The following is a 14,254-nucleotide window of genomic DNA, read 5'->3' as shown; positions in this document are numbered from 1 at the left end:
GAGAGAAGGGGAAGACAGTGAGGGGGAGAGAAAGATAGACACCTGCAGACCTGCTTCACCGCCTGTGAAGCGACTCCCCTGCAGGTGGGGAGCTGGGAGCTCGAACCGGGATCCTTAAGCCAGTCCTTGCGCTTTGCGACACGTGCGCTTAACCCACTGCACTACCGCCTGAACCCCTGCAGGTGTCTTATCTTTTTTTAAAAAAAATATTTATTTTATTTATTTATTCCCTTTTGTTGCCCTTGTTGTTTTATTGTTGTAGTTATTATTGTTGTTGTCGTTGTTGGATAGGACAGAGAGAAATGGAGAGAGGAGGGGAAGACAGAGAGGAGGAGAGAAAGATAGACACCTGCAGACCTGCTTCACCGCCTGTGAAGCGACTCCCCTGCAGGTGGGGAGCCGGGGTTCGAACTGGGATCCTTATGCCGGTCCTTGTGCTTTGCGCCACCTGCTTAACCTGCTGCGCTACAGCCCAACTCCCAGGTGTCTTATCTTTATCTCCCCCTCTCTGTCTTGCCCTCCTCTCTTGATTTCTCTTCGTCCTATTCAACAATAAGAACAGCAACAAGGGCAACAAAAATGGGGGTGGTGGAAATGGCCTCCAGGAGCAGTGGATTCATAATGTAGGCACCAGTGATAACCTAGTGATAACTAGTGATAACCCAGTGATAACCAGTGATAACCCAGTGATAACCCTGAAAGTAAGGAAAAAAAGGCACTAGGGAAAGAGGGAGAGAAAAGGCAGAGATACAGAGATTGAAGTCACTCCTGGAAGGAGGTGAGCCTCTGGAGTCTAAGATCAGGACTGCAGTTCTGGCTTTTCCAGTGCTTTATTGTTTAACGACTGCCACCTCTCCATATTCAAAGGAGGTCTCGAAACTTTACATCAGGCTCAACCTGATGCTGTTGACTGGCTATGGAAGAAGGGCAAACGCTAGAAGAAGAAGAAGAATTTGTGGAAATAACTGAACCTCTTAGGGTCTCAGTCTCCTCCTGTGTGAGATGAAGGCAGTAGTGTTCCCTCAGCGAGAAGCTGAGGACTTGTAAGAAAGTATATGGAAGGACTTTAAAAACCATATAATCCAAAAACCAGACATGAGCTTTGTTGTGTTGGAGGTCACAGCCTAATGAAAGTTTAGTCTTAGCAAGAGAAGGAAAGCGAATATTTACAGAGGAACAGGAGAGGCCTCTCTTTGAAGTTTGTATTTCGTAGGGTTCCTTTTAGATTCTGTTTTCCTTTGTTTCAGAATTCTACTTCTTTTAGTAGATTCAGGGCTTATATGCCTCTAGATTATCTTTCTCTTGTCCAAGACTCTCTATAGTCTTAAGCCTAGAGTATTCAAGCAGGGATATTGTCCCCAAATTCTATTTGAACTAACTTTAAAGAAAAAAAATTAATTATCTTTATTTATAGTTCAGAGACAAGCATAAATTGAGAGGAGGGAAAAATAGGGAGACAGAGAGACACCTGCAACCCTGATTTACCACTCTTGACATTGACAAGACTATAGGGCAAGAGAGGTACAACTACACACAGTCCCCACCACCAGAACTCCCTGTCCCATCCTACCCCTTGATAGCTTCCCTGTTCTCTATTCTTCTGGGGTCATGGACTCAGGATCATTATGGGGTGCAGAAGGTGGAATTACAGAAGGCTTCTGTAATTGTTCCCTCGCTGGATGTGGGCGTTGACAGGTCAATCCATACTCCCAGGCTGTCTGTCTTTCCCTAGTGGGACAGGGCTCTGGGGAGGTGGGGCTCCAGGACACATTGGTGGGCTTGTCTGCCCAGGGAAGTCCAGTTGGCATCATGGTAGCATCTGGAACCTGGTGGCTGAAAAAGCATTAAGATATAAAGCAGAGCAAATTGTTGACCAATTAAGAACCTAAAGGCAAGAATGTTGCAGATGAAGACTCAGGCTCTCCATTTTGGAAAAAGCTAGTGGGTCTATTTTAGGTATATTCCAAGGGGCCCATAATTTTCACTAGTTTTTCCCTGAGTCTGACAGTTAATATGCAGGTAGACCCAAGGTATGGTCTGGGGAGATGGTGTTATAGTTGGAAAAAGGACTAGAAAGCTGGATCAGGAAAGAGAGTAGCTCCCAAATATGAGAAAATATGGCCCCATCGATTTGATCTGGGGCCCATATTCAGTACAGGAGCCTATATAACCTCTGCATCCCTGTAGGTCTGAGCTTATATTCCGTGGTCACGGCTATAAACATTCCAGGCTGCACTAATTTCAGGACCCATCTTCCTCAGGTGGTAGAGTATGTTGTCCAACCTCCTTTCTAAGAATGGAACATTCCCTACCATTGTTGATCCACACTGAGGGCAAGGTTCTATAGGGACCCACAAAGGAGTCCATTATGTTGTTCCTGATGGAGATGACCAGTGACAGTGGTGAGAGGGATCTGTTAGAGGTCTAGGCCCATCATGTCTGTGTGGGAATCCCAGGACTCCCAGACTAGGACCCTACTCCTTTTATTTTTGCTTAAAGTCAGCGAGTGTCTTGGTTTTCTTTGTAAACCAAGTGTCTAGTCTACTCTTTGGCATGTAGTCGCTGCTCCTACATGATTGCTGCATGATGAAAGTACAGTCTGCTTGCCAGCGAGAGTGGAGATATTTGAGGAGTGTTGGGATTCTTTAGAGGATGGTGTTATTTTAAACCTTGATCAGCAGATAACTCCTTCCATATGTCATTCTGCATTTCTGCCCACTATCTGCATTGTGTAACATAAAGGCTGTTGATTAAAAAGCAGAGGAGATGATGACCTGCAGCATTTTGATGTGTTTTGGATACAACCCATGACTCTTTTGATGCAAATAGGGAGAAAACTGCTTTGCAGTTGTGTTCTGGATCCCTGTGACTTGGTCTGAAACCCCTACTGGTTTTCATAGACTTGCTATTTTAAGGTGTCCACAAAGACTACAGTTCACATCTTGTGATCAGTTTATTAAAGTGAACATGGATAGTCACCAGTTTTCGAGCAAGCTTTCAGTTTTTTTTTTTGCTTCTGGGGTTATCGCTGTTGCTCAGTGCCTGCACTAAGAATCCATTGCTCCTGGCGGCCAACTTTTTTCCATTGTTGTCGTCGTTGTTGGATAGAACAGAGAAAAATTGAGAGAGGAGGGGAAGACAGAGAGGGGAAGAGAAAAGACACTTGCAGACCTGCTTTACCTCTTGTGAAGTGGACCCCCCCCACCAAGGAGGGGAGCCAGGGGCTTGAACCCGGATCCTTGTGTGGGTCCTTGGACTTCACACTATGTGCCCTTAACTTGGTATGCTACCACTCGGCCCCCTGCTTTCATTTTTTTTAAGGTTCTAATAACTTCTGCTTTAATCATCATAACCACTGAAATGTAAAAAAAAAAAAAAATGTATGAGGTCCTGAGTTTGATCCCCCGTGTCACATAAGCCAAAGTGATGCTCTGGTTCTCTCTCTCCTCCATAAATAAATACAGGTTTCTAGAAAATAATTTAGAGTCTAAGGTCTATTGGAAGGAAACCTAGATGTTCTATTTCATATACATTCATGTGAAATATTCATATTATATGTCTACTACTATTATCATTTGCTATTTTTAGTTTATTCTAAGCCATGATGACTTTTTGGTTTTTTTAATATGTGTGTGTGTTTTAATATGTGTATGTTTTTTTAATATGTCTGTGTTTTTTTTTTATTTTTTTATTTAAGAAAGGATTAATTAACAAAACCATAGGGTAGGAGGGGTACAACCCCACACAATTCCCACCGCCCAATCTCCATATCCCACCCCCTCCCCAGTAGCTTTCCCATTCTCTATCCCTCTGGGAGCATGGACCCAGGGTCATTGTGGGTTGCAGAAGGTAGAAGGTCTGGCTTCTGTAATTGCTTCCCCGCTGAACATGGGCATTGACTGGTCGGTCCATACTCCCAGCCTGCCTCTCTCTTTCCCTAGTAGGGTGGGTCTCTGGGGAAGCTGAGCTCCAGGACACATTGGTGGGGTCTTCAATCCAGAGAAGCCTGGCCGGCATCCTGATGACACCTGGAACCTGGTGACTGAAAAGAGAGTTAACATGCAAAGCCAAACAAATTGTTGAGCAATCATGGACCCAAAGCTTGGAATAGTGGAGAGGAAGTGTTAGGGAGGTACTCACTGCAAGCTCTAGTGTACTTCTGCTTTCTTACTTTGGTGCCATACTCCAAACTCAGTCAATTTCTGCTTTGCGTTTCTACTCCTTTTTTTTTTTTTTTTTTACATGCATAACATTCCCCAGATTCCCATTTAACAATACAACCCCCACTATTTCATTCATCATTTTTCATGGACCTGTATTCTCCCCACCCACCCACCCACCCCAGAGTCTTTTACTTTAGTGTAATACTCCAATTCCATTTCAGGTTCGACTTGTGTTTTCTTTTCTAATCTTGTTTTTCAACTTCGGCCTGAGAGTGAGATCATCCCGTATTCATCCTTCTGTTTCTGTCTGTGTTTTATTTTTTTATATACATTTATTTATTTTCCCTTTTGTTGTCCTTGTTTTTTTATTGTTGTTGTAGTTGTTGTTATTGATGTCTTCGTTGTTAGATAGGACAGAGAGAAATGGAGAGGAGGGGAAGACAGAGAGGGGGAGAGAAAGATAGATACCTGCAGACCTGCTTCACCGCCTTTGGAGTGACTCCCCTGTAGGTGGGGAGACGGGGACTCGAACCGGGATCCTTGCGCCGGTCCTTGTGTTTTGTGCCACGTGCGCTTAACCTGCTGGGCTACAGCCTGACTCCTGTGTCTGTGTTTTCTAACCAGGGTTATCGCCTTGTCTCAGTGCCTACATAACAACACCGTTCCCAGTGTCCATTTCCTTTCTCCTTTCATTTTGATAGAAAATAAGGGACAGAAAGCAGAAGAGGAAGAGGGGGATACAGAGAGGTGAGACACCTTCCGCACTGTTCTGCTGAGTGTGAAACTCCCCCTTTACAGATGGGGACTTAGGGGGTGGGGCTTGAACCGGGGTCCTTGTGCGTGGGTTCTCTGTGAGCATTTTCTGTTTATTTTGTCTTCATAGAATAGTCACTCTCTTTAGTTATTATAACCTTCATGCCCGAATGATCTTGTAATGATGTCAGGGAGAGATGAGACCAGAATGTAGTTACTTCAGATCTGCCACCCTTGTCACACTTGTATCACAGAGACCATTATCTCCATGGTAAGGGAACTTTACCTGAGAATTAGAGAGTTCTAGTACTTTAACTCCAGCTTTCACGGGTTGCGAGGTATTCACTATACTCTCTCACGCCACTATAACATGAGTAACTTGCAAGTTGGTGAATTGCCATTTAAAGATCTTGTTTCCTTTTTCATACATATATTTCCTAGTGTTAATGCACTGTAGGCTCTGGAATATAATATTCTTTCGGCAGCCTGGTCTGGAAACTTGGCTCTTTTGTAGTCACCTTCTGGATCTTACACGATATCAGTGATTTGCTATTGTTATCTTCTTTTATATTTGTTATCATTACTATTATTGTTATTATGTGGCCAAACTGGGGTTTGGTGCCTGCATGATGAATGCACCACTCTTACCAGCCATTCCCCTTCTTTCCCTCTGTTTTGATAGCAACAGAGAAGTTGAGAGGGAGGGAGGGGGCAGGTGGACAAGGTAGGTAGAGAGAGAGGAAGAGAGGGAGAGAAAGGAAGTAAAGGAGAGAGAGAAAGAGAGGGAGAGAATGGAAGAGAGGGAAAGGGAGAGAGAGAGAGGAAGAGAAGGAGGGACAGACAGACAGACACCTGCAGTAGTCCAGTGTTGCTCCATGGCTAGTGAACCCTTTCATCCCCCACATGTAGGAACTGGGGTATTGAACTAGGGTCCTTGTGTATGGCAATGTGTGCACCATTACCTGGCCTTATTATTATTATCATTATTATTATTATTATGTCTCAATCACAAGTACAAACACTGCAAAGTGACCATCTCAGAAATGCAAATTAAGGAAAATACTTCATTTTGGAGGAAAGAATCTAACTGTAACAAGCTGTTCTACCACACAGGATTTGTTCAGGGACATAGCTGTTCCCTATTTTGTGTTTTTAACTTCTTGCCTAGGCGTGGCATAATTGATGAAAGCTGTTCAAGAGATTGGTGTATTGCACCAAAGTAAAAGACTCTGGGGTGGGTGGGGGTGGCGGGAGAGTACAGGTCCTGGAAAAGGATGGCGGAGGACGTGGTGTTGTTGTATTGTTAGGTGGAAAACTGAGAAGTGTTATGCATGTATGAACTATTGTGTTTACTGGCGACTGTAAAACATTAATCCCCCAATAAAAGAAAAAAAAATCTTAAAAAAAAAAAAGATTGTTGCTCTAAAAGCCATAGCTTTAGATATTTATGATTGGAAAGATGAGTCCAAGGGGAATGAGATTTACTTTTCTTTTTTAAATCTTTTATTTATAAAAATGAAACATTGACAAAACCATAGGATAAGAGGGGTACAACTTCGCACAGACCTCCATATTCCATTCCCTTCCCTGATAGCTTTCTTATTCTTTAACCCTCTGGGAGTATGGACCCAAGATTATTGTGGAATATAGAAGGCGGAAGGTCTGGCTTCTGTAATTGTTTCCCTGCTGAACATGGGTGTTGACAGGTCGATCCATACTCCTAACCTGTCTCTCTCTTTCCCTAGTGGGGAAGGGCTCTGGGGAATCGGAGCTCCAAGGCACATTGATGGGATTGTCTGTCCAGGAAAGTCTGGTCGACATCATGCTAGCATCTGGAACCTGGTGGCTGAAAAGAGAGTTAGCATACAAAGCCAAACAAATTGTCGAACAATCATCGATCTAGAGGCTAGAAAAGTACAGATGAAGTGTTGGGGGGTTCTCCATTTTGTAGATAGCTAGTAGGCATTTTAAGATTATATTCCAAAGGGCCTGTAGTTATACTAGTGTTTCAACAACACAGTCCATCAGGAGCTTAACATACGTCCCGTATTAACTAGTATATGGCGATGTTCTCAAAACATGGTCTTTGATGACGTACATAATGCCATGTTGCCAGTCAGCATGCTAAACTCACTGCCTGAACATACACATATGTCATACACACACACACACACACACACACACACACACACACACATCTATGAAACACACACACACACACACGGTTGTTTCAAGGTTCTAAAGAGAAGAAGTCCATGTCTCGCTAAGCAACTGGAACCCATTTACACAAGCAAATTCAGTCAACCACTTAGAAGCAACCCAGTGAAACCACTTTTTGAGTTCATGCAGGCAACAGAGAAAAACAGATCCTGGTAGCAGCAGTTGTGCACAGCTGGCGTAAGATGTTTTCCTTTTGAAGAGAGGAATCCGTGCAGAAAACACATAAAGGATATGACCTTGCAACTCGAAGTAACTCTTCTGTTTTTAATTCTAGTTTTTTTTTTTCTTTTGCCTCTAGGGTTATTGCTGGGGCTCGGTGCCTGCACTATGAATCCACTGCTCCTGGAGGCTATTTTTTCCCCCTTTGTTGCCCTTGTTGTTTATTCTTGTTGTTGTTATTGCTGTCATTGTTGGATAGGACAGAGAGAAATCGAGAGAGGAGGGGAAGACAGAGAGGGGGAGAGGAAGAAAGACAACTGTAGACCTGCTTCCTGGCCTGTGAAGCCGTGGGAGGTGGGGGTTTGAACCAGAATCCTTACATGGGTCCTTGTGCTTTGCTCCATTTGCGTTTAACCCGATGCGCTACAACCTGCTTCCCCCTTTTTTCCTTACTTTTTTTTTGCCTCCAGGGTTATTGCTGGGTCTCATTGTCTGCAATACAAATCCACTGCTCCTGGCTTCCATCTTTTTTTCCATTGTTGCTATTATTGATGCTGCTGCTGTTGTTGTTGGATAGGACAGAGAGAAATGGAGAGAGATGGGGAAGACAGAGAGGGGGAGAGGAAAAATGGACACCTGCAGACCGGCTTCATGGCCTGTGAAGCGACCCCCTTGCAGGTGGGGGACTGGGATACTTGAGTCGTTCCTTGCACTTCGCACTATGTGTGCTTAACCCGGTATGCTACCGTCTGGTCCCCAATTCTAGTATTTTTTTTTATAAATAAAGTTTTTAAAAAAAATTTGTGTATTTATTCCCTTTTGTTGCCCTTGTTGTTTTATTGTTGTAATTATTATTGTTGTTGTTATTGATGTTGTTGTTGGATAGGACACAGAGAAATGGAGAGAGGAGGGGAGGAAAGACAGACACCTGCAGACCTGCTTCACTGCTTGTGAAGCGACTCTCCTGCAGGTGGGGAACTGGGGGCTCGAACCCGGATCCTTACACCAGTCCTTGCACTTTGCGCCACATGCACTTAACCCACTGCGCTAGCACCCCACTCTCCAGTTCTAGTATTTTTATTTCTTTGTTACTTTCAGTCTAGCGTCTCAGAGAAATCGAGATGTTGGGTTTTACTAGGTTGCTGGGTCTCAGAATGCCTCTTGCTCAAGCTTGTCTGGGAATTTCGTCAACTTTCTATTTGAGGGGGAGTTGAATTCATTTAGGCAAAACAAACAACCCAACAGCATGCCATCTAAAACTGGTTTTGTTTGTTTTAGAAGCATTTTTTTAAATAGAATTACCGTTCCAATTTTTGCTAAAAAAAAAAAAAAATCCTCAACTAAAAAAATCCCTCTTAAGTATATTGGTAAAAAAATAATAATAATAATTAAGATAATCCCTTGATGTTTTTTTTTTGTGTGTGTGTGTGAGAGGCCTAGAATATATTAAATGTATTTAAATTCTCCACATTGGAAACCTCAAAGTGTTAAGCTGACGTATAGAATCATAGCCAGTAGGAGAGGTCTCACTAGCAGATGAATATTTGGCTAGCAAACCAATCCAGTCTGATGTCATATACTCTTTAGATTCTAAAACACACAGTCCACTCTAAGAGTAACTGGAGTGAGTGAGAGAATCATTACTGAGGTTATGCCGGTTCCTTTCTCTAACTGTGGATAACTTTAAAGGTATAGAGAACAGGGGGCCAGGTGGTAGCGCCATGGCACATGGTGCCAAGAGCAAGGACTGGATTCCTGTTTGAGCCCCCGGCTCCCCACCTGCAGCGGGGTCACTTCACAGGCGGTGAAGCAGGTCTGCAGGTGTCTATCTTTCTTCCCCCCTCTCTGTCTCTCTCCATTTCTCTGGCCTGTCCATTGACAATAACAAGGGCAACAAAATGGAAAAAAATGGCCTCCAGGAGCACAGGATTCCTAGTGCAGGCACTGAGCCTCAGCGATAAACCTGGAGGTGAAAAAAAAAAAAAAAGTATAGAGAACAATAAAGAACTTTATTTTGAATTTTGGCCCATACTCCCAGTGGGGAAAAAGTGATAGAAAGAAGTAAATAAGAGGGCTCTGAGCTCCCAACTCCATCCTTCTCTGGGGAGAGAAGAGGAAAAGAGAAGGATATTTGGATTTAGTCCTAGGATTACGTGTAGCAGACTGGGTAAAGAACACGGGACCTTGTAAAAAGGGGGAGGGGAAATCGTATACAAATATAGACAGATAGTTGTAGAGATAATAGTTAACCCATATCTGAAACCTTGGAACAATTGCTATAGTTTATAATAAAGGGACTGGGGATTCAGAACTCTGCTTGTGGGAATGGTATGGAATTCTATCCCCATTGACTGGTAACTTTATAAATATTAAATCACTAATTAAATATTAAAAAAAAAACTTTGTTTTGTTGAACGTGGTGCTTTCCCCCCCCCCCTTCTTGTCAGGCAAACTTTTTTTTTTAATACTTTTTAAAAAATATTTTTTTATTTACTATTGGATAGAGACTGAGATATTGAGATGGGAGAGACAGAGGGAGACAGAGAGAAACTGAGAGGGGAGGGAGAGATACAGATCCCTGCATTACTTCACCGCTCATGAAGTTTCCCCAGGCAAACATGTTTTAATTTCAGTTTAAGATCAACTTCTAATTCCTGAGCTTACTCAATGTGGGGGTGTATTTAAAGCTACCTGCCCACATCCCCAAAGATCTGAGGACACAGCATCTGTATGGAATGCGTCTGGTTTTTGTATTTTGCTATTAGTCATCTCTTGGGAGGTTTACTTCAGCTGGTGAAATTTTGGGCATGCGGGGACCTGGCCTTGAGAAGTCTTTGGTTCAGTGTTTTCGTGTCCTAATTGTCCATGTGAGTCACCGATGGCCCTTCATCAGCCCTAATGATCCAGTATTCTTGAGAGATTGTGTGACCTGGACATGTCTACTTTTAAAATTATTTTTATTTGTTGTTAATATCTTGTTACAAGATTGTAAGGTGACAATATACAGTTCCAGACCACACTGTATCACCACCTTCCCACCCCCCAAAGATTAGCCCCACAGGGTCTCGTAAGTCTCAGTTTGCTTGCTTCTGTTTTGTTAGTTTTTTTTTTTTGGCGAGTTCATGTAAATCAGTTCTCTATATTCCACATATGAGTGAAACCATCTGGTTTTTCATCTCTTATTTTGCTAAGAATAATCATTTCTAGTTCTATCCATTTTGTCCAAAAGGACACAATATCCTCTTTTTTTATTGAAGAATATTATTCCATGGGATATATATTCCATCACTTCTTTTTTTTAAAAAAATATTTATAAAATACAAAATAAGGGAGTCGGGCTGTAGCGCAGCGGGTTAAGCGCAGGTGGCGCAAAGCACAAGGACCGGCATAAGGATCCCGGTTCGAACCCCGGCTCCCCACCTGCAGGGGAGTCGCTTCACAGGCGGTGAAGCAGGTCTGCAGGTGTCTATCTTTCTCTCCTCCTCTCTGTCTTCCCCTCCTCTCTCCATTTCTCTCTGTCCTATCCAACAATGACAACAATAATAACTACAACAATAAAAAAAAAACAAGGGCAACAAAAGGGAATAAATAAAATAAATAAAATTAAAAAACAATACAAAATAAAAAATATTGACAAGATTATGGGCTAAGAGGGGTACAGTTCCACATAGTTCCCACCACCAGAATTCCGTATCCCATCCCCTCCCTTGAAAGCTTCCCTATTCTTTATCCCTCTGGGATCATGGACCCAGGGTCATTATGGGGTGCAGAAGGTGGAAGGTTTGGCGTCTGTAATTGCTACCCCACTGAACATGGGCGTGGGCAGGTTGATCCATCCACCCAGCCTGTCTCTCTCATCCCCTAGTGGGCCAGGGCTCTGGAGAGGTGGGCTTCCAGGATACTTTGATGAGGTCATCTCTCTGGGGAAGTCAGGTTGTCATCCTGGCAGCATCTGCAGCTTGGTGGCTGAAAAAGCATTAATATATAAAGCAGAAAAAATTGTTTAATAATCAGGAACCAAAAGGCAAGAATAGAGCAGATGAGAGATGAGATTGGGGGTGGGGGTCCTCCGTTTTGGAAAAAGCTAGTAGGTCTATTTCAGGTGTATCCCAAGGGGCCTTGTGACTTTACTGTCAGAGTCTCACTTAAGGCTATAGACTCAACATTTCTTAGGAATACATGGAGGTTATTACTAACTGGTGAGGGGAATTAAAAAAGGAAAGGGGACCCATTGGACAAAAATGGAGGGAGAATGATGAGTAAGGTGTAGTTGCACTTACTTATTTTGGGGGAGATGTGAAATTGTTACCCTGGGACAACTTGGCCTTGTGAAATGGCATTTCCTTATGACATTTAGACATCACACATGAAAGGGCAGTCCTCTGTTTTATTTTACTGACTGCTAAAATGTCTCTGGTTTTGAGTTCAGACTCCTCGACATTCAAGTACAAATCCTATATGCGGTGGGAGGCTTTCAAGTTTTGGTCTAAAGATTTGAGGTGAGAGTCGCTGGATGAATTTTTCTCCCTTTTTAAAAATTATTTATTTATTTTTTTCCCTTTTGTTGCCCTTTTTATTGTTGTTGTAATTATTATTGTTGTTGTTATTGACGTCATTGTTAGACAGGACAGAGAGAAATGGAGAGAGGAGGGGAAGACAGAGGGGGGAGAGAAAGATAGACACCTGCAGACCTGCTTCACCGCCTGTGAAGCGACTCCCCTGCAGGTGGGGAGCCGGGGGCTCGAACCAGGATTCTTGAGCTGGTCCTTGCACTTCACGCCACGTACGCGTAATCCACTGCGCTACCTCCGGACTCCCTTTTCTGCCTTTCAAGACTGAGATGCTAGCAAGTCTAGCAGTGATCTAGTGAAATCAGTGTTGGAGGTTTGGATGATAAAAGGAAAGAAACTTGATTTTTTTCTGCAAAAATAGTTTGTGTGGCATCCAAGTTTGCTGAGAAGGGCAGCAAAAGAATGAGACTGCAAGGGAGGAACTAGTAGGGTCAAACGATTGGAGTCCCGGGGGCCGAGCGGTAGCACAACGAGTTAAGCACACGTGGCATGAAGCTCAAGGACCAAGGACCGTAGGCTTCCTGGTTCGAGGGCTCCCCCCACACACACCTGGGGGTGGTCACATCAGAAGGAGTGAAGCAGGTCTACAGGTGTCTTTCTCTCCTCCTGTCTTCCCCTCTTCTCTCCATTTCTCTCTGTCCTATCCAACAACAGCAATGACAAAAATAGCAATAATAACAAGGGCAACAAAAATGGGGGAGAAAATGGCCTCTAGGAGAAGTGGACCAAGCCGCAAAAAAAAAGATTAGAATACAGAGCCTGGGTGGTGGCATCCCAGTTGACCTGGGTTCAAGCTCCTAGTCCTCGCCTGCAGGGAGGAGGTTACCTGAGTGGTGAAGGAGTGCTGTAGATGTCACTCTTTTTCTCTCCTTCTCTATCTTCTCAACTTCTCTGTGTCCTATCAAATCAAGTCAAAAAGACTGGAATCTCAATGGGTTGAAGAACTTCAGAGCAGAAAAACTGTAGGTTAATTAGTAAAGGAAAAGAGACTTAAAACCAAGATTTCAGAAATGTCAGGTTTTTGTTGGCATCAACATCAAAACCTCATCAGATCAGGAGAGCTAGCTGCAAAGTGGAAAACCTGCCCACTGCAGGTGCAAGGAAGTTAGGGAACAGAAGGGGAAAGGTGTTGGAAATCAAGTCGTTAAGAAAGTCGGGGCCTGGTGGTGGCGCACCTTGTTGAATGCACGTGTTATCATGTTCAAGCCCCTGGTCCCCACCTGCAGGGGGAAAGCTTTGCGAGTGGTGAAGCAGTGCTGCAGGTGTCTCTCTCTTCTTTCTCACCCCTTTCCCTCTCAATTTCTGGCTGTTTCTACCCAATAAATAAATAGGTAAAGATAATTAAAAAAATGTTTAAAAAAAAAGTCACAAGCAATAGTAAGGGGAAGCGATTAAGGTATCATAATCTTTTTTTTTTTTTTTTTTAACCAGTGCTTTGTTCAGCTCTGGTTTATGGTGGTATGGGAGACAGAACCTGGGACTTTGAAGCTTCAGGCATGAGAATCTCTTTGCATAACCATTATGCTATCTATCCCCACCAAGGTATCATAATCTTTAGTGAGTAAGAAGTCACAGGGAGGTGGGTTGGCTTACATTCTGGATGATTGTCACTGGGGCCCATCTGCACTTAGGGAACCTTTGGTCATGTCTTGGAGATATTTTTGGTTGTCACAACTGGTGTGTCTGTGTGTGTATGCGTCGCTGACATCTAGTGAAGTGCCTCTAAACATCCTCGAAGGCACAGAACAGCCCTTCACCACATCTGTTGGCAAATTCATGATTAGGCCTTATTTTTCACTCATCTTCAGTCCATGTCCCTAACATTTGGTGCTTCTCAGAAAATAGTGAAGACAGTCAGTCACTTGCATAATGAAATGAAATGATGGTGGTGTGACTGGGGTGAAAGCAACAGGAAGGGCATATTTACAGAAGGAACAAACAGGCCATCTGCAAAAAGCCTACCAGTCTCCTTCATGACAGTGACTCACTCTCTAAACATTTGAAAACAAACTGCTCATTGGCTCGCTCTTGTGTCTCAGGTATGGCAATGGCACCAGAAACTATGTTGTTCGGATTGGGGATTATCACACTCTGGTGCCAGAGGAGTTTGAAGAAGAAATGGGAGTGGAGCAGATCGTAATTCACCGGGCCTATCGACCAAACAGCAGTGACTATGACATCGCCCTGGTGAGATTACAAGGCCCCGAAGGAGGAGGGTGCGTCAGGTTAAGCAGCCACGTTTTACCAGCCTGTCTGCCACTCTGGAGGGAGAGGCCACAGAAAACAGCCTCCAACTGTTACATAACAGGATGGGGTGACACAGGTAATAGCACGAATGAAGAGTTCTGACGTCTTGTGCCTGGTATTATCCCTACATTTACTTAGGTG

The 14,254-nt window shown here is 43.5% G+C and overlaps 1 protein-coding gene and 1 long non-coding RNA gene across 2 annotated transcripts in view; one reads left to right on the top strand and one right to left on the bottom strand.

The window, feature by feature from the left end:
* Positions 1 to 14,254, top strand: part of PRSS12 (serine protease 12) — a 137,506-nt gene that overhangs the window by 118,402 nt on the left and 4,850 nt on the right. The window contains 1 exon segment of the mRNA XM_060177318.1: positions 13,906 to 14,189. Within this exon segment, the coding sequence (XP_060033301.1) occupies positions 13,906 to 14,189 (284 nt within the window).
* On the bottom strand, positions 10,429 to 13,910 carry LOC132533945 (uncharacterized). Its single transcript, XR_009545703.1, has 3 exons — positions 12,693 to 13,910; positions 12,416 to 12,506; positions 10,429 to 11,261 (listed from the first exon to the last, which is right to left on the bottom strand). It is a non-coding gene; the product is annotated as an uncharacterized LOC132533945 (long non-coding RNA).

The sequence above is a fragment of the Erinaceus europaeus genome, chromosome 2 (assembly GCF_950295315.1).
Source record: "Erinaceus europaeus chromosome 2, mEriEur2.1, whole genome shotgun sequence".
In the NCBI taxonomy this organism is placed as follows: domain Eukaryota; kingdom Metazoa; phylum Chordata; class Mammalia; order Eulipotyphla; family Erinaceidae; genus Erinaceus; species Erinaceus europaeus.
The sequence above is the reverse complement of the archived record's forward strand: the minus strand, read 5'-3'. Positions and strand labels throughout refer to the sequence as shown.